Source organism: Salvelinus fontinalis, chromosome 7 (genome assembly GCF_029448725.1).
Source record: "Salvelinus fontinalis isolate EN_2023a chromosome 7, ASM2944872v1, whole genome shotgun sequence".
NCBI classification, from domain to species: domain Eukaryota; kingdom Metazoa; phylum Chordata; class Actinopteri; order Salmoniformes; family Salmonidae; genus Salvelinus; species Salvelinus fontinalis.
In genome coordinates this window covers 43,139,636-43,162,935 of record NC_074671.1, presented here as the reverse complement: position 1 = coordinate 43,162,935, position 23,300 = coordinate 43,139,636, and the positions used below count along the sequence as shown (strand labels likewise).

The 23,300-nt window shown below is 43.8% G+C and overlaps 2 protein-coding genes across 4 annotated transcripts in view; both read left to right on the top strand.

The window, feature by feature from the left end:
- Window positions 1-12,191, top strand: part of LOC129859503 (amyloid-beta A4 protein-like) — a 37,581-nt gene extending 25,390 nt beyond the window's left edge. The window contains exons 6-16 of one of the 2 annotated variants that reach the window (XM_055929366.1): window positions 420-706; window positions 1,080-1,247; window positions 4,030-4,163; window positions 4,368-4,442; window positions 4,683-4,841; window positions 5,110-5,238; window positions 5,654-5,753; window positions 7,997-8,221; window positions 8,493-8,638; window positions 9,301-9,447; window positions 10,134-12,191. In XM_055929366.1, the coding sequence (XP_055785341.1) occupies window positions 420-706; window positions 1,080-1,247; window positions 4,030-4,163; window positions 4,368-4,442; window positions 4,683-4,841; window positions 5,110-5,238; window positions 5,654-5,753; window positions 7,997-8,221; window positions 8,493-8,638; window positions 9,301-9,447; window positions 10,134-10,235 (1,672 nt within the window). In that variant the 3' untranslated portion in view covers window positions 10,236-12,191. The remainder of the gene's footprint in view (window positions 1-419; window positions 707-1,079; window positions 1,248-4,029; window positions 4,164-4,367; window positions 4,443-4,682; window positions 4,842-5,109; window positions 5,239-5,653; window positions 5,754-7,996; window positions 8,222-8,492; window positions 8,639-9,300; window positions 9,448-10,133) is intronic. The other variant, XM_055929367.1, reaches the window with a different exon arrangement.
- Window positions 12,192-17,897: 5,706 nt separating this feature from the next.
- Window positions 17,898-23,196, top strand: LOC129859502 (ATP synthase-coupling factor 6, mitochondrial-like). Of its 2 annotated transcripts, none has more exons than XM_055929364.1 (4): window positions 17,898-18,008; window positions 18,473-18,643; window positions 22,293-22,420; window positions 23,088-23,196. In XM_055929364.1, the coding sequence occupies exons 2-4, from the start codon at window positions 18,474-18,476 to the stop codon at window positions 23,114-23,116; spliced, it is 327 nt and encodes a 108-aa protein (XP_055785339.1). In that variant the 5' UTR covers window positions 17,898-18,008; window position 18,473; the 3' UTR covers window positions 23,117-23,196. The 2 variants fall into 2 exon arrangements, with proteins under 2 accessions (XP_055785339.1, XP_055785340.1); XM_055929365.1 differs by lacking the exon at window positions 17,898-18,008 and adding an exon at window positions 18,010-18,033.
- The last annotated feature ends 104 nt before the right edge of the window (window positions 23,197-23,300 follow it).

Sequence of the window (23,300 nt, the reverse complement as noted above, 5' to 3'; positions counted from 1 at the left end):
TAGAATGCTATGGGAGTGACCTACTGAGTAAAGTATTTAATTTTAGCTAATTACACTACTGCGAGGCGCAACATAAGGGCAACGTAAACTGAAGTGCGCAAGACACATACAGGGGAGGGCTAGGGGGAAGGTGCTGTGGAATATGATTGGTTGGTACATTAAGCCAATGTCTATGCGCCAGGAGTTTCTACCGGTCTTTCTGTATTGGCCAACAGAGGCCAAGTTTGACACGCTGGTCCACCAGGCAAAAAGTCTGGGCGGAAGTGTCTGGGAACGAGATTCTACATATACTAGCACTCACACACATACAGTACACTCACTCATAACAACATTACTCACACACATCCTCACCCCTCCTATTTTTCTCCCTCCCTCCACCTCCCTCCATCCCTCTCTTCCTCCCTCCATCCCTCTCTCAGTATGGCAAGGGGGGCAGCAGAGCCAGCTGAATCCACGCCCCAGCAGCAACAGGAGGAAGAGGAGGAGGAGACGGAGGAGACGGCCCCAGCCATGGTAGAGGAAGATGATGATGAGGAGGAGGGGCAGGAGGTGCTGGACAACGACCAGGATGGAGACGGGGATGAGGACGAGGAGGATGATGATGATGACGTCATTGACGAGCGCGACGATAGCGAGCCCACCACCAACATTGCCATGACTACCACGACAACTACTACCACTGAGTCTGTGGAGGAAGTGGTCAGAGGTGAGAGGAACTGGGAGGGCCGTGTGTGTGTGTGTACATCATTTACTCTGCTTCTCTATTTAAAGGTTGAGTGAGTGTATGCAGGGGTGGAATTGGGGGGGGCAAATCTAGAAACTTACCACTGTAAATCAGTAGGAATTCAGCTAAACCCCCCCCCCCCCCCATAAGTTCACACACCATTGGTATGCTCATGCTTGTATGATTATAAGTATACTTTCCAAACAGCACCTTATTCCCTATATAGTCCACCTACTTTTTGACCAAGGCTCATAGTGCACTACTTTTGACCAGAGGCCTATGTAGGGAATAGGTCGAGTGCCATTTGGGACTCGCTCTGTGTGTGTGTGCTGACGGCTCCTCGCCCCCCCACCAGAGGTGTGTTGGTCGAATGCGGAGACGGGCCCATGCCGTGCCATGCTTGCACGGTGGTACTTTGACCACGAGGAGGGCCGCTGTGCCCAGTTCATCTATGGCGGCTGCGGTGGCAACCGCAATAACTTTGAGTCGGAGGAGTACTGCCTGTCTGTATGCAGCAACGTCAGTAAGTCAGTCACAGACAGCATCCTATCTACCTGTCTGTCTGCGTGTCCACGTCTGAAAGCTTGCCTCTTCCGTTAGCCCTCTGGCTAGCTAGCTGCTAACCACGCTAATACTACTTCACGTTACATGCTAACCTCTGGTCTCACTAACCACCACTTGTACTGCCTGTCTGCGGCTGCACTGTTAGTAAGTCAGTCACACAGACTACTTCTCTGTCTGCGTGTAGTGTCCATGACGGCTAGTTACCTCTGACTAGCTAGCTGTTAACCTCGCTAGTTCTCGCTAACCTGTGGTCTCACTTAACTACATTTTGTTGTACTGCCTGTCTGTCTGCAGCATCATCAGTAAGTCTGTCACATGGACAGCAGAGCTTCTTGCCTAATTGTCTGTCTGTGTAGCACTGTTAGTGTCCACATCTGCTAGCTAGTTTCTGGTTAGCCATCTAGCTAGCATCTGGCCCTAGCCGTCTGGCTACTTTGGTGCTAACTACAATAACCATGTCTGCTAGCCGCTAACCACTCTGGTCTCACTAACCGCCAAGCATTGTGTGTTTACTGTCGGCTTAGGCGATATACCGGGGTATTTTGAAATATAGACGGTATGATTTTCAATACCGTTAAAAATAATACATGTGTTTATACTATACCCCTGCCTTGCGGGGTTGCGTGCTACGCCACGGCTTATAACCATAAGTTAAGTATATAACAAATCTAAGATGTGTCAAATAAATGTTATCCGGTTTGCTAACTGCTAGCTAAGGGCTAGATGTAGAGAGGAAGCTTGTTACCTAAATTGTTTTGTGTGTACATTCAGTAATACTGTATACCCCGGTATGGTACAGAAACGGTATGACTGTGAAAATCTAGATACCGCCCAACCCTAGTTTACTGTACACATGGACGAATACATTCACACACTTATCTTTTAACCTGTTTGTGGGTTTTAGAAGACATGAAAACAAGTGATTTCACCTGTTTTCCCACTGATTCCGTATGAGCGAACTGTGTGTGTGTGTGGGGGTTTCTCTCTCACGCTGATTTGAGTGTTGTGGGAGGCAGTCACATGACAGTCAAGTGTGTGTGTGTGTGTGTGTGTGTGTGTGTGTGTGTGTGTGTGTGTGTGTGTGTGTGTGTGAACGAGAACATATGATCCAACCAGCGATGGTTCACTCTCGCCTCCTCCTACTTTCTATCTATGCAGTCTCTTATCTCTCACTAATTCTGTTTTTCACTCCATCTCACCTTCTCTGTAGCAGCCTCTGAAATTCTGTGTGTGTGTGAGCGCGCGTGTGAGATGTCCACTTGCTTGAACATATCGGAGGTGTAAAAGACAGTTCTATAGTATGGGAACGAGACTACAGCTTGTGTTTCCACCAACTAGCAACCGTCTATGCTCACACACTCCCTCTACGCTCACACACTCCCTCTGCGCCTCGCAACCTCACCTTTCACATGGTCGTCGAGCGGTCACTGCATGATCAACAAGCGTTCACAGCGGGGTCAAAGCCAAGGGATCACACTGCGTTCAGAACTAAAGACGGGACTCCCTTGTTTAGGCTTGGCTTGTATGACTGTATCCATTAATTACATCATGGCCACATAGAGCAAACACAGGGCAGAGTCCAATTTAGACTTCCAAGTTAGAATTGTATTAATGGTTCTGCTTTGTTCGGATCGCAAACTGCTCTTGGTTGTTTTGGGACTATTGAGTGTCTGTGAAATGAAGTCGTGCTAATCTCTGGGAGACAAACTAAAACCAAAAAACAAGCTTATCTCTCACACACACACACACACAGGTTCCGATGTATCAAATCAACACTTCCTTATTCATTTATGTAAGAAATAATACATTTATGCAGTTTAATCAAGGACTGATGATGATGATAGGTATGTCACGTAATGTGACACATACATACATACATACATACTCATACTTTAACCTGAGGGTATTTCACAACATCGTTACACTCAGAATGATATTACATAAATGAAAGCGATTTACTTTTTAATGTCAAACAGATAGATACAGGTCATGCAAGGTATCCCAGCCTTAAGGCATAACAGCTTTTTAATAGGTTCTTCTGTAGTAGAATAAATGGGGGAATTGCTAAAGTAACTATATTCTAGAGAAGATTTTAATCAAACATCCAAATGACTTGGAATGTCTATGGCAGTAACATTTAATGGAAGAGACTAGGTTTTAAAAAATTCTGGTAACTACCCTAAAAGGTTTTGCAGAAATCGCAGTTGGAAGATTCCCGGAATCAGTAGGGAATAAGCATGAAATCTGGAGTCCTCCAACCCGGACACAGACACCCAAACGCTCACCTCTGCTTTTTCACTCTGTATTGTTTACGCTCGTTGACTCGCTCGATGAATCACTAACCAACCTGTTGTTGCTAACACTAGTATTATTTTAGTTATCTAGCTTTAGTGTCTGCTGTTATGGAGCTGCTACATAGTGTTGGTAGCTTGGAACGTCTGTCTTTTACTTTGTTTATTGCTATTATATTACTGCCTCCGGTTCCTTATTGCAATCAAGTCAAATCAAAATAATCTGAAGGCACTTATTGTAAGTCACTCTGGAAAAGGTCTGGATTTTGAAGAAGAAAGCAATGAAAGAAGAAACATAGAAAAAGGAATGGGGGGGGGAGGTGAAGGAACGATGGGGATATCTGAAGACCATATTACAGGAGTCATTTTCTAAATTTCTCTCCATCTCTCTCCTCAATTACACCCTTACCCCTCTCCTCCATGTCCATCTACCCTGCCCCCACCACCCAGTGCCCACCGCCGCCCCCAGCTCTCCCAACGCTGTGGACCGTTATCTGGAGACACCTGGGGATGACAACGAACACGCCCACTTCGCCAAGGCCAAGGAGAGCCTGGAGGCCAAACACCGCGAGAGGATGTCCCAGGTAAGATAGAGGGAGCGAGAAGGGTACGGGGGGGAGATGTGGATGGGGGGGGGGAGATGTGGAGGGAGGATGGAGAAGGGGTGAGGTTGGGAAGGGTCGAGTGTGAGGAAGGGAGAGGTAAGGGTGGAAGCGAAGACACTGTCGAGGTGAAAATACATGGGAAGGATACAGCAGTAACCAGCCTTTCTTCTTGCATGTGTGTAGGTGATGAGGGAGTGGGAGGAGGCAGAGCGGGAGGCCAAGAGTCTACCTCGTGCTGATAAGAAGGCTGTCATCCAGGTCAGACACACACAGAGGATACTCAAACATATTAATAAATGCTAAATCAGTGACTGTCAACGTCCATAGGTGTTGTGTGTCTGAATATTTGATAATAGCGTGGTGGTGTTCGGGATTCTTACTGTCTATCATTTTTTATTTGTGTGTGTGTGTATCATATACTATGTGTGTCTTATCATGAACCTATCATATATGTTTGTATCATGTATAATAATTTGTGTGTGTCTGTCTATCACACAGCGTTTCCAGGAGAAGGTGGAGGCCCTGGAGCAGGAGGCAGCCAGTGAGAGGCAGCAGCTGGTTGAGACTCACATGGCCCGGGTTGAGGCCCTGCTCAATGACCATCGCCGCCTGGCCCTGGAGAGCTACCTGACCTCCCTGCAGGCCGAACCACCCAGGGTAGGTAGAGAGTACATAGTAAACAGAGTATAAACACACAGGTAGAGAGTACAGACACACACACATTGTTGCCTGGCCCTGTAGAGCCACCGAACCACCCTGCAGTCCCAGCCACCCAGGGTAGGGACACATACACATACAGTAGATATGGATCCTCCTACCATTGTCTTACTCCCCCCCCCCCCCCCCCCCCACACACACACACAAACCGACGACCCCTTTTCTCCTCCTTTCTCTCCCTCTACCCCCCCCCCCCCTTTCTCTCTAGCCTCGTCATGTGTTCAGCCTATTGAAGAAGTATGTCCGTGCAGAGCAGAAGGACAGACAGCACACCCTTAAACACTTTGAGCACGTCCGCATGGTCGACCCCAAGAAGGCAGCACAGATCCGACCCCAGGTAATAAGCCCACTAAGGCCCTTTTTTTTTTAAACACATTTTAATGTGTTTTACATGGTGACAGTCATTTTGTTGTCATTCTCACGAAGGCCAGTGAAGGCCGAAACAATTTGATTTGAACTCGAATTAGATGAATAAAGATTTTTATTGATGCTCTTATTACTTGCACGCACCTCGTCTCACGTTGGTTGAGCGCCTTCTACTCCTCTCCAGTGCAGAAAAAACAAAATATTTGCCATTTGTCCCAAATAAAAGAATAAACCTAGAAACAACAGTTCTCATCCACTCCCAATGCAAAAATGTGCTCACATGCATAAACACCTATACACCGCTGAAGGGTATTTTGGTAAACTCTTGACATGTACGGCTCACAGAAGATAGCTTTTTATTAAATAGCATTCAAATGTACTTGTAGGTACTGACCCACCTGCGTGTGATTGAGGAGAGGATGAACCAGTCCCTGGGTCTGCTCTACAAGGTGCCCGGAGTGGCCGACGATATCCAGGACCAAGTTGGTGAGTGTTATTTTCAGTCTCTTCTCTCCTTCATTAACCAGGTAAAGGTTGACCAGGTCTGTGTGCAAGCATTAACTCATATGAACCAGTAATCACACTGTCACCAACCACTATCCATAGTTTAGTTTATATCCACAAAACCCTCATCCACTTCCACTGTCATTCGTGATACAGATAATCATATAACATCATGACATCTCTCAATTCTCGCCTCCACCTCCGTCAAATCAATAACTATAACGTCTCCTTCCCACTCCCTCCCTCTCTGTGTTTGTCTGGGTCTTGAGTTGTGTGCGTCACCGAACCATCTGTGTCTGAGTCAGTCTCGGACTCTGTCTAGTTTCCCCTCCTCTCAGGCTGCTCCCCTGCGCGCACACACACACACACCGCCTCCCAGCAACACAGACATTGGTTTGCTTTTCTCCTTTCATTAAAACAAATGAGAACAGAGCGTGACATTGTGTTTCAAGTGAAGTGCCTGAGGAAGTCCCTATATAGTGCACTGCTTTTGACCAGGGCCCATAAGGTACCTACAGAGCATTCTGAAAGTATTCAGAGCCCTTGACTTTTTCCACATTCTGTTAGGTTACAGCCTTATTCTAAAAAGGATTAAATCGTTTTCCCCCCTCATCAATCTACACACAATAACCCGTAATGACAAAGCAAAAACAGGTTTTTATAAATTTTTACAAATGTATAAAAATATATATATATATATATATATCACAATTTCATAAGTAATCAGACCCTTTACTCAGTGCTTTGTTGAAGCACCTTTGGCAGCGATTACAGCCTTGAGTCTTCCTGGGTATGACGCTACAAGCTTTGCACACCTGGATTTGGGGAGCTTCTTCCAATCTTCTTTGCAGATCCTCTCAAGCTCTGTCAGGTTGGATGGGGAGCGTCACTGCACAGTTATCTTTCAGGTCTCTCCAGAGATGTTCGATCGGGTTCAAGTCCGGGCTCTGGCTGGGCCACTCAAAGACATTCAGAAACTTGTCTCAAAGCCACTGCTGCATTGTCTTCAAATCAAATGTTATTTGTCACATGCACCGAATATAACAGGTGTAGACCTTACAGTGAAATGTTTACTTACAAGCCCTTAACCAACAATGCAATTAAAAAAAATAAACTGAAGTAAAAAATAGTAATAAGACATAGGACTGTTTTGCTAGCACAGACTAGAATATGTTCCCGGGATTCATCCAATGGCATTGAGGACTATACCACCTCAGTCATCGGCTTCATCAATAAGTGCATCGACGACGTCGTCCCCATAGTGACCGTACGTACATATCCAACCAGAAGACATGGATTACAGGCAACATCCGGATCGAGCTAAAGGCTAGAGCTGCCGCTTTCAAGGAGTGGGACACTAATCTGGACACCTATAAGAAATAACGCTATGCCCTCAGTCGAACTATCAAACAAGCAAAGCGTCAATACAGGATTAAGATTGAATCCTACTACACTAGCTCTGATGCTCATCGGATGTGGCAGGGCTTAAACTATTACAGACTACAAAGGGAAACTCAGGCGCGAGCTGCCCAGTGACACAGGCATACCAGATGCGCTAAATGCCTTTTTATGCTCACTTCGAGGCAAGCAACACTGAAGCATTTGAGCACACCAGCTGTTCTGGATGACTGTGTGATAACGCTCTCGGTAGCCGATGTGAATAAAACCTTTAAACAGGTCAACATTCACAAAGCCACGGGGCCAGATGGATTACCAGGACGTGTACTCAAAGCATGCGCGGACCAACTGGCAAGTGTCTTTACTGACATTTTCAACCTCTCCCTGACTGAGTCTGTAATACCTACATGTTTCAAGCAGACCACCATAGTCCCTGAGGCTATAACGTAACAAAACATGGAAAATTGTCAAGGGGTCTGAATACTTTCCGTATGCACTGTATATAGGAAATGGTGGCCATTTGGGACTTATTCTATTGATCCTATTTTATTGTTGTCTTTGTATGTACTAATAAATAATCGTAATTGTTCAGTTAGTCATTTACCATTATACTGCAACAGTGTTCTTTTCTCTCTCTACCCTGGTTTTCCTTGTTTCTTACACCTTCCATCCTCCTCTTTCTATTCTTATCTCGCTCTCTCTCTTCATCCTCCCTCTGCTGCTGTCTTTCACCCTCTTCCCCTTTTTCTATTTTCTTCTTTCTCCCACCTTATTCTCTTCCTTTTCCTCCATCTCCTCTTCACCTCCCTCTCTCCTTCCCTCTCCAGAGTTGTTGCAGAAGGAGCAGGCAGATATGGCCCAGCAGCTGTCCAACCTGCAGAGTGACGTGCGGGTGAGCTACGGAAATGACGCCCTGATGCCCGACAGTCTTCCAGACAGCACCGGGGCTTCCCTGGACCTGCTGCCCCAGGACGAAGACCTGGACATGGGCCTGGACGGACTGGGCTTCATCCACCCCGAGAGCTTCAACCAGGTCAACACAGATAACCAGGGTAGGTGTGCCTTAAGCTATGATCAATACACCCAGAATCAGGGTGTAGGTATAGTACAGACTACCAGGGTATACACCCATAATCAGAGTGGGAACAGACAGAACCAGGGTAGGTGTACTATACATAGAACCATGTTATAAATATATATATAAATGTACCGGATCCATAACTGATTGTAGACAGCTGTCAGGGTCTTGACAGGGATGAGATCAAAGTGAAACTATATTAAGAAAATACTCATCCTCCCTTTTCACTTTCGCTCTCTCCCTAGTTGAACCTGTGGATGCCCGCCCTTTTCCTGATAGAGGCTTTCCAACACGACCAGTGTCTGGTCTGAAGCCAGAGGAGATCCCTGAGCTCAGGATGGAGGCAGAGGAGAGGCACAGCACCGGATTCGAAGTGCACCACCAGAAACTGGTATCTATACACACACATACCACCAAAGCTGGTACACATACACACCACTCCATTTTGTATATTTGCACTCTTTTCATAAATGGCCGCAGATACAAGCATCATGGAGTTATCCCAGACATATCCATGACTGTATCCATGCCCATATGGGTATATCCATATGTCTATTCATATGTATTGGCTGACCATTGGCATGGTAACCAAGGCGACCAGGGTTGGTAACTACGATGCCAGGATGTTAGTTTCACACTAGCGCTAATTTATAATTGTCCTCAGATGAACGCTGTCAGAAATTGAAAACGCGACACACACACATTCACACTTCCAAAAACGAGTTTTGTGCCCAATTAAATCTCTTATACATTTACAATTTTCCTCATTAAATAAGGAAGAAAATGATGTAACATAACTTTAAGCTTACCTCTAAAATCCCTCGATAATGTAACTCTGAACCTTAATCCCAACTCTGAACCTTAATCATGTCTTTTGTATTCTGTCCAAACCCCAAATTATTCATACTCTCTCCAACTTAATTTCACCTTAATGCCTTGAACTCCTGACCCCAGATCTGTCCATAAATCCAGTCAGTATTTGTGATTGGTTGTGCAGTGTGATTTACAGTCCCTCTCTTTTTCTCACTCTCCCTATTTCTCTCCTCTCTCTAGGTGTTCTTCGCCGAGGATGTCGGCTCTAACAAGGGCGCCATCATCGGGCTGATGGTGGGAGGCATCGTCATAGCGACCGTCATCGTCATCACCCTGGTGATGCTGAGGAAGAAGCAGTACACGTCCATCCACCACGGAGTCGTTGAGGTGAGGGGTAGAGGAGATGTGTGGACTTGTATTATTATCCTAGTGGGTACCGGAAATCCCCTAAACGTCCCCACAAGGATAGTGAAACAAGGGAAATTCTCCCACGAGAACAAAGGCTAGGGTTAGGAGGTAGGGTTAGGTTTGTGATTAGGACAAAAGGATTTGGAATGGAAATCAATTTTAGGTCTCCACAAGGGTAGTAAAAATATATGCTATGCATGCGTGTACTGTTTTTGACTTTGGCTCAGTGTTTCCTGTCTCTATTTCTGTTGTTTATGAGTTTGTTTGAGACTTGAATCTAAAGTCTGTGTAGAAGGTAAACAGTGCACATGTACCGTGTCAGCATGGATACGAATCCATCCTACTGCATCAGTAAACATGTAAGGAGTGGGAACCGCCCCCACTCGTTTAACAACAACAACAAAAAAACGGCAATAGTGTATGACACGTGTCAAACACATTCCAGAGATGGACGACTGCGGGATTTCGCTCCACCCTTGTACATGATTGATGAATTACGGTCACTAATCAGTAAGGAACTCCCCTCACCTGGTTGTCTAAGTCTTAATTGAACTAAAAAAACAAAAACCCGCAGACACTTTGCCCTCCGTGGAATGACTTTGACACCCCTGGTGTACGAGGACATACCATATTTTGTGTGTAACACAACTCTCTCTGTTCTGCAGGTGGATGCAGCAGTCACCCCTGAGGAGCGCCACTTGTCCAAGATGCAGCAGAATGGCTATGAGAACCCCACCTACAAGTTTTTTGAGCAGATGCAGAACTAAGGAATGAAAAACCCCCTCTCACCCCTTTGACGGCTACCCAACCCCTCTAACCCTCCACACCCCTACGCCCTTAACTCTATCCCCACTCCAAACCAACCCTATCCTACCCTCAAGCAGTGCAGGTTGGAACCAGGCACCACTATCACTCCTGGTGTAGATGGAGACTGTCCCCTTCAACACTGGTCCAGAGTCAGTTTTTAGTTTGACTTGAAATTAGTTGAGGAATGGACTTGGGTAGGGAGATCTGACTCCAGACCAGTTATTTAAGGGGGCATTCTCTGGCTGTAGTGCCAGCCACACTGTCCCCAACCCTACACTACTGCATTCTCTCTATACACTGGGGAATAGGTGAGGTCTATGGGTCAATGAAGCCGCCTCCTATCCTTCCTCCCTCCCGCTTTCCTTCTCTGTGCGTTCATACGACAGCTGTGCTGTGTTAGGTCACACAAGGCTAAAATGATGATAATAATGATGATGATGTACTCTGAATGAGCTCTTTATTTTAGTTATTCTATCGTTTCCGGTTTTGTTTTTCAAAAAAGAAAGGAAAATTAGAAGAAGAAAAATCATATGTAAAGAGAAAAAAAACGTCTTTTTTAAAATTGTGTGTAATGTAACAAAGTAGCTGTTCCTATTTAGTGCATGATGACAAAAATTACGACGGGGTTATTATTGGTAAATAAAAAAGATCTTTCTGCGTCTCCAGAGAGATTCTCACATAGAGATTATCATTCTAGCAGGATTGTACATTTACTATCTTTCTCGTGATCACGTGACTTAAATGACGTTGGATAAAAATATATATGAATCTCGGTGAATGGGCTCTCTGCTTGGATATCATGTTAAATACACTGTAAGAGAGTTCTGTGATTTTTGGATTTGAAAGTTTCTTCCTTTTTTATTTCAACCATGCTATGTTCCTAAAACTGCGGGGGGTTGGCTAGATCCGTATTTGTATATTATTATTCGATTTATGATTATTATCTTTAGTTTATTGCGTTGGCATCCTATTGCGTTTTGCAGCCCTATTTAATTATGTATTTCTTTTTTTGATTCCCATGTTGTCGTGTTTTTTGTATTTTTTAAGATGTGGCGGGAAGGCCGGTTCCAGCCGGGGGAAGGGGAGAAGAGGGAGGGGGGTGGATGATTCTGTGTGTGTTCTCCAGTCTAGTTAGTGTTCTTGTTCCGGTTCTATGTTTCCGCAGAAATTAACAACACTCTTCTCTGTACATTGTTTGTGATATACAAGAACAACCCAATACCATTTTGGGCTTACTTACTCTTCCCAATCTGTTCCTTTCTTCCTTCGGCTCATCTTTCTCTCTCTGCTGAGACTATAAACAGAGCAGGATCAGTGCCTGGGGGGTGTGCATGTGAAAGATTGAGAGAAGGAAGGAAGGATTGAGGAAGAGGTAGAGGGAATTACTAGCTGTTCCAGATGGATAGTCAGACAGGCAGTCTGTAAAATGAATTTCCAACCACCCTCCTCCCGTCTTTCCCATACTTCAGGCATGCTACTCACCTCTCTCAAGCACTTGTCTAGAGCCAGCCATACGACGACCTCTACCATGGCCTATAAGGCAACTTTTAGGGGCTAGCAGGGCCATCAATAATTGGATGGACTACAGTTTCAGTGAGGAGTAGTGCAAAATATCGGCCGGGGATAGGGTGCCTTTTTGCGACACAGTACTAGAGGTAGGCAGTGTTGTGGTGTGTAGAGCTGTGTGCATCACACACTGCTGCAGGTGGGTCAGTCCTTTGCTTGGGTTTTCAGAGGATGCATTACCTCACTATAGCCAGAATAAGGCAGTATGGAATGAGAGAGAGCAGGGTTTCTTCCTTTTTATTTCTCTGTGGCTTTATTTCCACTGTGTGTAATTGTGCAAGCCATTTGCTTTGACTGGAAAAACGCTTTCTACACTGTATTCCATAAATAAAGTTTTGAATCTACATACAGCTCTCACTGAGTCATGGCTCCTAAGTCTTGGGGGTTGGGGATATTTTCACTGCCGTCAAAGTCCATTTAGAATTGTAGTGTGTGTTCTTATGAATTATGCACTACCTCCTTTTAAGCACAGGACCAAATGATTCCCTGATCTAGATTTTGTTTTCTACTGATGCATAAGGTACCAAAGGAGAAAAAACAAGTGTTGTCCCCTAGTGGATCCACAAAGACCACACCTTAATTCCCCATGTGTGTGGATTCACATTCACACACACTTAACATTCAATTCATTCTGGTCACTGCAGTCCAAATGTCGGCAGGCACTGTTTACACACACGGTTAGGGTACAGTATTGTTCCCTGGGGTACAAAAGAGCAATATACGCAATGTACCTTCAGAGGTACACATGTGAAGGTACATTTCTGCTTCCCAGGGTGGACGTGTGGATTAGTGGGGGTGTAGCTTTCAGTCAGTTGTTTTTCACCAACCTTGAATGGATGTGTTGTACCAGTTTAAGTGGTGTATTGTTATATTAACGTTTGAGCATGTCTGCTGCCAGTTCTGAAGTCTTTATTTTTATTTTTTTTAATCTTTATTTTAACAGGGAAAACAGACTGAGACCTAGATCTCTTTTACGGCTGTGCCCTGTGTAAACATGTTGACATGTACAGTTTTAGACATACAGACAAGAACATTTCAAAACATACACAATTCAGCAGAAACAATCACAGACAACATCATATTGATCCTCCATAAACATTTTAAAATGGGCAAGGGACACCAGAGTGTCTAACTTAAGTTGGATCTGCAGTTTGTTCCATAAATAAGGTGCAAAGGAACTGAAGGCAGTCCTACCCAACTCTGTGGAGATCGCAGGAGTCTCTAATGTAATCCACATCTGTGATCTGGTTTTAAAATTAGTACATCTTGTGGAAATTAATGATGATATATATGGAGGTAGTTTTAAAAGAAGTGCTTTATAAATAAACAAGAGAGCATGTTGCTCTCGCCTCACAGATAGAGAGACCCAACCCACATGTTGATATAGGATACAGTGATGAGTTCTGTAACTATCACCCGTGATAAACCTGAGTGCACAATGGTAAATAGCATCCAGTGGTTTTAATGTGTTTGCCGATGCATGCATATAGATAATATCACCATAATCTAAAACGGACATAAAAGTAGCCTGCACAATTTTTTTCCTATTTACAGAGGACAGACAAGCCCTGTTTCTGTAAAGGAATCCTATCTTGAATTTGAGCTTTTTTCCCAATTCAGTAACATGTTTTTTAAAAGAAAGCCTATCATCTAACCATACCCCTAAGTATTTATATGCAGAGACCTTATTGATTTGAGTACCATCCAAGCTAGTGATTACAAACGTGTTTCTAACTGGGAGTTTAGACCTAGAAGCAATACTGATTGACAATACATTTCACATGCTGTTGTGCAAATGGAATAGACAAAAGGTGGAAATTATAGGCAATTAGCAAGACACCCCCAATAAAGGACTGATTCTGCAGGTGGTGACCACAGACCACTTCTCAGTTCCTATGCTTCCTGGCTGATGTTTTGGTCACTTTTGAATGCTGGCGGTGCTCTCACTCTAGTGGTAGCATGAGACGGAGTCTACAACCCACACAAGTGGCTCAGGTAGTGCAGCTCATCCAGGATGGCACATCAATGCGAGCTGTGGCAAGAAGGTTTGCTGTGTCTGTCAGCGTAGTGTCCAGAGCATGGAGGCGCTACCAGGAGACAGGCCAGTACATCAGGAGACGTGGAGGAGGCCGTAGGAGGGCAACAACCCAGCAGCAGGACCGCTACCTCCGCCTTTGTGCAAGGTGGAGCACTGCCTGAGCCCTGCAAAATGACCTCCAGCAGGCCTCAAATGCATAATCGGCGTCCAAAAATGCAGATTACTGATTGTTATGAAAACTTGAAATTTGCCTTAATTAATCGGCCATGCCAATTAATCGGTCGACCTCTAATCTCTGGTACTCTCTGATGACTGTTCCGGGCGTTGCTCCTCCTTTTTTTCTGCATAGTCACCTCACGTGGTTCATTTGCTTCCTTCACTCCTTCTCAAGGCATTCTATGTGGGCACTCCCGGACATGTTTTCTTGAAATATGACCCCAAGGAACTTAACTATTGGGGTCGTCTGGAGTGCCTGTATATACAGTTTACGGCGCACTTGCTTGGTTCTTTTGGGGTTTCTGGAGAAGAGTAAGCATTGGGTCTTCAAGAGGTTGAGCTTGAGCCACCACAAATTGGCCCAGTTCTCGATCTCTGTTATGCTCCTCTGTAGCTTTTTTCCATCATGGGCAAAGGCCCAATAACAGAGATCTGCTGCGAACTGGGCCACTTGTCCCGCTCTTGGGTGGGGGTAATAAATATCACAGATGTACATTAAAAACAGTAGAGGACTGAGGTAAAGCCAACTAGGAGAGGAGGTAAAGCCAATTTATGCTTGCTCTGGCAATGCAACCCAGAGGCTCTGTACGGAGTGTGTGACGCAACACCAAATCAAGCTTTGTACCGCATCTGCGTGCGCCACCCGAATTTTGTAAAAATGAGGAGGACTCCGCATAGCTGCGTATAGCTCAACATTGACATGATTGGTTGACGGTAGGTGGGGGTGGTATATTCTGTATATATTCACAACAAACATGGAGTACTTTGATGAAAGGCTTTCAGAACAAGTTCACAAATAAAAAACATCTTTATGAAACCTTGTCGGGATTTCAAAGACACGAAAATGAGTTTGAACTCCTGGCAAGAGATCGGGGAAATATATGGAAATGTCTGCTCTACTCAAAACCAATTTGTAAGTCGCTCTGGATAAGAGCGTCTGCTAAATGACTTAAATGTAAATGTAAATGTAAAATTACAACCAACTAATTGCAGCATTACGGCAAAAATGGAAGAGGCAAATAGAAGGGGGAGAAAGTAAGGAACTTGTCTGTCGGGACCTGCATTAAAGACCAAAATTGGTCAAAGGAAATTGTGATAAATAAAAAAGTATACCAGTTTCATTTAAGGAACCAAAAAATTGACAGCTGTGCCACATAGATTGCAAAATAGTTGGGAAGAGATTTTTGATGTTACCTATTCCATGACACATGGAACTGATACACAAAACGAAGCCGGATTCAAAACAGAGCTTTTCAATTTAAATTATTATACAAAATTATTGCAACTAGTAGAATGTTAAATAGATGGTTGATACAACCATCCCAGCTCTGCAGATCTTGCTGCAACGAGACAGAATCATTAGATAATTTGTTTTGGTACTGTCCATATGTAGTTAGTTTTTGGTCGCAAGTTCAGGAATGGCTGAAGAATTGCAACATTTACCTGGCGCTTACTCTGCAAATAGCACTGCTGGGTATTTTAAAAAGTCATAGACAATCGATTAATAATATAATAATACTCTTAGCAAAACATTTTATCTTTAATTTACAATATGTACAATCTATGAGAATAAAAATGTTCTAAACTTTTGTGAAACTTCAGAGTACAGTTAACGAATATATAGCAAATAGAAAAAGCAGACAACAAGTGCTCAGCATATGTGGGAATTCCTTCAAGACAGCTGGAAAAGCATTCCAGGTGAAGCAGGTTGAGAGAATGCCAAGAGTGTGCAAAGCATTGTCTTTTTGTTTAGCCAATTGCTTGTAATTACCTGGATGGCTATAGAGATTAGCCCTGAATCACTACGAGTGGTGGGGATGCCTATGATAGCTCCCCGAAGCGCCAGAAGTATGAATGCTCTGACTTCTCGCTCCTTACCGCATCGCTGTGCGCATCCCAAATGTATTAACAATGCAGAGGGCTCTGTATAGCTCTGCATTTACATTATAGGTTGACGGTAGGTGGGTGCAGGAGGTCCTATATAAACACATAACTCACATGTACACATCACTAAGGACTTAACATGGTCCACACACACACGCGCAGTCATGAACAGGGCACGGCAGCGCCTCTTTCACCTCAGAAGGCTGAAGAGATTTGGCATGGGCCCTCAGATCCTCAAAAAATTATACAGCTGCACAATCAAGAGCATCGTGACTGGTTTCATCACCACTTGGTATGGCAATTACACCACCCTTGATCGCAAAGCGCTAGAGAGGGTGTTGCGGACAGCCCAGTACATCACTGGGGCCGAGCTCCAGGCCATCCAGAACCTCTGTAGTTATGAGACTTGAAATTGAGCTCAGGTGCATCCTGTTTTCATTGATCATCCCTGAGATGTTTCTACAACTTGATTAGAGTCCACCTGTGGTAAATTCAATTGATTGGACATGATTTGGAAACGCACACACCTGTCTATATAAGGTCCCACAGTTGACAGTGCATATCAGAGCAAAAACTAAGCCATGAGGTCGAAGGAATTGTCAGTAGAGCGCCAAGACAGGATTATGTTGTGGCACAGATCTGGGGAAGGGTACCAAAAAATATATCTAGCATTGAAGGTCCCCAAGAACACAATGGCCTCCATCATTCTTAAATGGAAGAAGTTTGGAACCACCAAGACTATTCCTAGAGCTGGCCGCCTGGCCAAACTGTGCAATCGGGAAAGAAGAACCTTGGTCAGGGAGGTGACCAAGAACTCAATGGTCACTCTGAAGGAGCTTCAGAGTCCCTCTATGAAGCTTGGAGAATCTTCCAGAAGGACAACCATCTCTGCAGCACTCCACCAATCAGGACTTTATTGTAGAGTGGCCAGACAGAAAACAATCCTCAGTAAAAGGCACATGACAGACCGCTTAGAGTTTGCAAAAAGGCACCGAAAGACTCTCAGACCATGAGAAACACGATTCTCTAGTCTGCTGAAACCAAGATTGAACTCTGGGCCTGAATGCCAAGCGTCACTTCTGGAGGAAACCTGGCACCATCTCATGGTGGTGGCAGCATCATGTTGTGGGTTTGTTTTTCAACGGCAGGGATTGGTAGACTCGTCAGGAATGAGGGAATGATGAACAGAGTAAAGTACAGAGAGTCAATTTTTTTCTCTGTATATACTCTTTTCTCTGTATATATCAATGATGTTGCTCTTGCTGCTGGGGATTCTCTGATCCACCTCTACGCAGACGACACCATTCTGTATACATCTGGCCCTTCTTTGGACACTGTGTTAACAAACCTCCAAACGAGCTTCAACGCCAGGTTCTGACTTAGAATATGTGAACAACTACAAATACCTAGGTGTCTGGTTAGACTGTAAACTCTCCTTCCAGTCTCACATTAAGCATCTCCGATCCAAAATGAAATCTAGAATTGGCTTCTTATTTTGCAACAACGCCTCCTTCACTCATGTTGCCAAACATACCCTCGTAAAATTGACTATCCTACTGATCCTTGACTTTGGCGATGTCATTTACAAAATAGCCTCCAACACTCTACTCAGCAAACTGGATGTAGTCTATCACAGTGCCATCCGTTTTGTCACCAAAGCCCCATATACTACCCACCACTGCGACCTGTATGCTCTCGTTGGCGGGCCCTCGCTACATATTCGTTGCCAAACCCACTCGCTCCAGGTCATCTATAAGTCATAGAGGCATAGACTAGTTTGATTTTCATTTCAGAAATAAAATGCCAAATAAGGTAGCAAATAAAGCATAATTATTATGTCAGTGATATGAAAGCTGTGCACATTGCCATGATAAAAAAATGTGTACTGCTGAAAAGAACATCGCTGTAGACATGCGCAGCCAGGACGCGCGTTGATGTTCGCGAACACGACCGATTGAAAAAATACCCACAATGCAAAGCTGCTTATCACATTGAGGTAATCACTCTGTGAACGAGTGTCAAATTCAAGGTGAGTGGTGTTTTTCCCAGCAGAGGTAAACTTTTCATTGTATTAACGACAAATCTTACATGTTCATGCTAATACAAGTCATAGCTAGCTGGTAAGAGACACATGATAACGCGAGTGCTAGCTAGCTAGGGAACGTTATCAAGGATCGACTAATACTGTAACTTCACCAAATACTGTAAGTTAAAATACAGTAAGTTAGCTAGTGTCATGTATTTTTTTTTGTTGCTTCAGATGCATGTATGGAAGATATGCACAGGGTTGGGTTTCCACAGCCACGTTACCACCGTCAACTAACGTTATCTACAGTAGCTAAGTTAGCTAGGAACCGTTAACTTCAGCTAACTACTGTACATACACCGTTTAGTTTCCGCCGGTAATATAACGTTCCATGTTCAGTTTAACTCGTTTGGTAGCGTTACTGTCAAAGTTAACTGTTGTAATTTGTCCCTCTCTCTGTTTGACAGTATGGCGCTTCATAAACTATTCCGTGTGTCCTCGCTGTTCCGCTCCGCGGTGTCATTGACACTGCGCAGGAATATCGGCCTGTCTGCTGTTCTCTTCAACCGGGCCACGGATTTGGACCCTATCCAGAAACTATTCCTAGATAAGATCCGCGACTACAGCACCAAGAGCAAGTGAGTGCAATAAATAACCGCACTATTTGTCCTACTGTCACTGCTGGCCTACTCTAATTGACATGTTTCTTCATGTTGGTAGGCTAAAAGTTAGCTAGGCTTAAGTGGAATGACCCGTGATGTCATGACAGAGATGGTGGCAGGGAGTCTGCACGTCCTTTTAGCACTGCAGAGCTATTTGTAGAAGGCTGGGCCATATGTTCAGTAGGTGAACATTCTGGGACGTTGCAAATAGAAATGTCAGGAACAGAGCTGGCAGACTTGATTCTTGATTATACAGTACATGTCAGAGTAGGGTTTATTTTACATAATATATTTCTATCTGAACGTTCCTCAATGTTGTGCCCCTTCTGAACCCGGCCCTATATGTCAAGATGGCAAGATTCATGAAACGCATAGGATGCTGAAGGTGTGTTTATAGGGTATACATGTCTGACTCATTATAGGGTATTATAATTATAGGGCTGACTAGTTATGTGGTTTCTTGAGCTCACCATTGCAACAACAGTAGGGCTGCCCCCCCCCCCCCCCCCCCCCCTCCAAAAAAAAATCTTGGTCGACCAAGATTTGTCTGTTCTGTGTTTTAGTCAAATCAACTGTATTCATTGAGCTTGTCTGACGCTTTAATCACACTGTTTGATTAGGCCAGGCTGTGTTACAAAAAAAAAAAAGACCGTAAGTGACTTTGACAATCACCTGTTGTCTCCTCCCTGCTGCAATGACCACCACAGAACATCAGTGTTTATCGTGCTCTCCGTCTCTCCGGAAGCCACTCTTCAGTAAAAGGCAATTGACAGCCCGCTTGGAGTTTTCCAAAAGGCACTAAAGAACTGTATTCTATGAGAAACAAGATTCTCTGGTCTGATGAAACCAAGATTGAACTCTGGGCCTGAATGGCAAGTGTCACATCTGGAGGAAACCTGGCACCATCCCTACGGTGAAGCATGGTGGTGGCAGCATCATGCTGCTGGGATGTTTTTCAGCGGCAGGGACTGGGAGACTAGTCAGGATCGAGGGAAAGATGAACGGGGCAAAGTACAGAGATCCTTGATGAAAACCAGCTCCAAAGTGAAGGGGTCTGAATACTTTCCAAATGCAACTATGTGCATGATTTATAAAGCCAGGCACATTTAATAGTTAGGCTACTGATTTCTAGACCTAATTAAGTTTGTTTCCTCACTTCTCTTAGACAATAAGGCAAGGACTGTTTTTTCGTCTCATTCTGCTGCTGCCGCCACTGCATCGTTCAACACCAATATGCTGGTTAACTTTGCTATTATGCTGTTAGGTTCTTATTTTTCAGAGTAAATATCTCACGGACACTAGAGAAGCTTAACCAAGTTTAATTATTCCCAAAGGGTCGACACAGCTGTATTCAGACAAAAAACAATTTCTCACCATCACAGGTATACTCCCCTTTAGACACTCCTTCTCTCCAATCCTTACCCTCTTCCTGTGGAACCATAAGATGTAACAGGATAATAAACCCTTATTACTCCCTTCGGGGATCTGACCTCCTCACCTCAACCCCTCCTAAGCCACAGATGTCCATCTGTTTCCCGTATAGCAATCCTGGGATCTCCTCCTGTCCACCCAGCACATTCCACAGCGTCTTTCTACAGATCTCACTCCTTTATATACTATGCGACTGATCAATCATGTCTTTAATATCTCAATTTCAAAGTTTAGAATCCAACAATGCATATAGCAACATGGTCTAGGAAAAGGTGCCAATTCAACAGCGCACTGATGTGTTTCAGAACCGCGGACAGCAACCACTAGCCAATGTGGGAGAAAGCAAATGTTCTAAAATATTATTGTTGCACCATTGTTCTTATAATATAACCATATACATTTTCAGTAGCACATGTATTAGAGTGATGGACTGTGCAATCCCCAAGGCCTCCTAGATGGATTAGTCCACTCACAGGGGCAAATCAGACAGGTGTCTTGTACACAATAATATATACAGTTGGAGTCATTAACTTGTTTTTCAACCACTCCACAAATTTCTTGTTAACAAACTATAGTTTTGGCAAGTTGGTTAGGACATCTACTTTGCATGACAAAAGTCATTTTCCCAACAATTGTTTACAGACAGATTATTTCACTTACAATACACTATCACAATTCCAGTGGGTCAGAAGTTTACATACACTAAGTTGACTGTACCTTTAAACAGCTTGGAAAATTCCAGAAAATTATGTCATGGCTTTAGAAGCTTCTGATAGGCTAATTGACATAATGAGTTAATTGGAGGTGTACGTGTGGATGTATTTCAAGGCCTACCTTCGAACTCAGTACCTCTTTGCTTGACATCATGGGAAAATCAAAAGAAATCAGCCAAGACCTCAGGAAAAAAAATTGTAGACCTCCACAAGTCTGGTGCATCCTTGGGAGCAATTTCCAAACGCCTGAAGGTACCACGTTCATCTGTACTGACAATAGTACGCAAGTATGAACACCATGGGACCATGCAGCCGTCATACCGCTCAGGAAGGAGATGCGTTCTGTCTCCTAGAGATGAGTGTGCTTTGATGCAAAACGTGCAAATCAATCCCAGTAAATGACCTTGTGAAAATGCTGGAGGAAACCGGTACAAAAGTATCTATATCCACAGTAAAACGAGTCCTATATCTACGTTACCTGAAAGGCCGCTCCGCAAGGAAGAAGCCACTGCTCCAAAACCTAAAAAAATTTCAAAAGAAGTCAGACTATGGTTTGCAACTGCACATGGGGACAAAGATTGTACATTTTACAAAAATAGAACTGTTTGGCCATAATGACCATTGTTATGTTTGGAGGAAAAAGGGGGAGGCTTGCAAGCCGAAGAACACCATCCCAACCGTGAAGCACGGGGGTGGCAGCATCATGTTGTGGGAGTGCTTTGCTGCAGGAGGGACTGGTGCACTTCACAAAATAGATGGCATGAGCATGAGGATGGAAATTTGTGGCTATATTGAAGCGACATTAGTCAGGAAATTAAGCTTGGTCGCAAATGGGTCTTCCAAATGGACAATGACCCCAAGTATACTTCCAAAGTTGTGACAAAATGGCTTAAGGACAACAAAGTCAAGGTATTGGAGTGGCCATCACAAAGCCCTGACCTCAATCTCATAGAAAAGTTGTGGGCAGAACTGAAAAGGCGTGTGCAAGCAAGGAGGCCTACAAACCTGATTCAGTTACACAAGCTCTGTCAGGAGGAATGGGCAAAAATTCACCCAACTTATTGTGGGGAGCTTGTGGAAGGCTACCCAAAACATTTGACCCAAGTTAAACAATTTAAAGGCAATGCTACCAAATACTAATTGAGTGTATGTTAACTTCAGACTCACTGGGAATGTGAAGAAAGAAATAAAAGCTGAAATGAATCATTCTCTATTCTGACATTTCACATTCTTAAAATGAAGTGGTGATCCTAACTGACCTAAGACAGAGCATTTTTACTATGATTAAATGTCAGGGGTTGTGAAACACCTTAGCAAAATAATTTAAACTCAGTTTTTGTAAACTTCCGACTTCAACTGTGTGTGTGTAATACTTTAAAAAAAATGTTGCTCGACTAAATAGGGTCAGCCCTCAACAGAGTAGTGTATTCTATGCTACAGTGTTGTTTAAGGTTAATTCCTCACCTTTCTCCTTCCTCCAGGGCTGTAGCAGGTGGGATTGTTGATGCAGGCCCCTCTTACGAAAAGGGTGTCTCAGAGGAGATCACCAAACTGCAGAGGTTATACGGGACCGGTGACCTCACCAAATTCCCTGACTTCAAATTTACAGGTTCGTCAAAGCCATACACTGCAGTATAGAGCTCGGACGATAAACTGAAAATGATCAGCCATTTTACTGATATCATTAATAATGATAAGTTGCCTACAGTAGATGTGATTTTTGAAATATGGGCAATTGCTAAGGGGACAATAGATAGCTACGACATGTAATGTAGTTTAAAGGGTACTATAAAAAGTAACGGGTGTAAATTCATTTTAACGTATTGTTTGATTTCTCGTTATTGTGGTATGGATTATGTCCATGTCGCCCAACTCTACTGCAGTAGTAGCATTTATTGGTAGCTCAGTCAGACTAAATTGTAATACCACCATCTCACCCTACATAGCTTAGTCATTCTATGCTTAAAGCAGGGGTGTCAGTCATTCCATGGTGGCCCTTGTGTTGAGACCTAGACAACCAGTAAGGGGAGTTCTTTGCTATTTAGTATCCTTAATTCATCAATTACAAGGGAGGAGTGAAAACCCAGCCAGTCCCTCCATGGAATGAGTTTGACACAGGTGGTTTAAATGACTCATTGACCATCAACCATGGTTGTATTCATTAGGCACCAAACGAAAAATAAATGCTTTTTTTCATTTAGCAAAGTGTGTTACTACGATATGCACTAATGAATACGACCCAGCATTATTCACAATCTCCCTTTTCTCTTCTCCAGAGCCCCAGCTGCAGGAAGTGGCCAAGTGAACACTATCTCTGTCCTACATGTCACCACTATAATGTACTATTTAATAAATGTGAGAACATTGTTTTCTTATGCTAAATCAGTCAAGGGGTTAAAGTGAGTGATTTTGCAAATCATGTTCAACCTTGCTTGCATTTATCATTTACTGATTTTAAATGATAACATATGATGTTACACTAGACTCAT

Coding starts and splice junctions, on each gene's coding strand:
- LOC129859502 (XM_055929364.1), top strand. CDS start 18,474: ATGGCGCTTCATAAACTATTCCGTGTGTCCTCGCTGTTCCGCTCCGCG. Junction 18,644..22,292: donor GACTACAGCACCAAGAGCAA/GTGAGTGCAATA, acceptor TCCTTCCTCCAG/GGCTGTAGCAGGTGGGATTG. Junction 22,421..23,087: donor CCCTGACTTCAAATTTACAG/GTTCGTCAAAGC, acceptor TCTCTTCTCCAG/AGCCCCAGCTGCAGGAAGTG.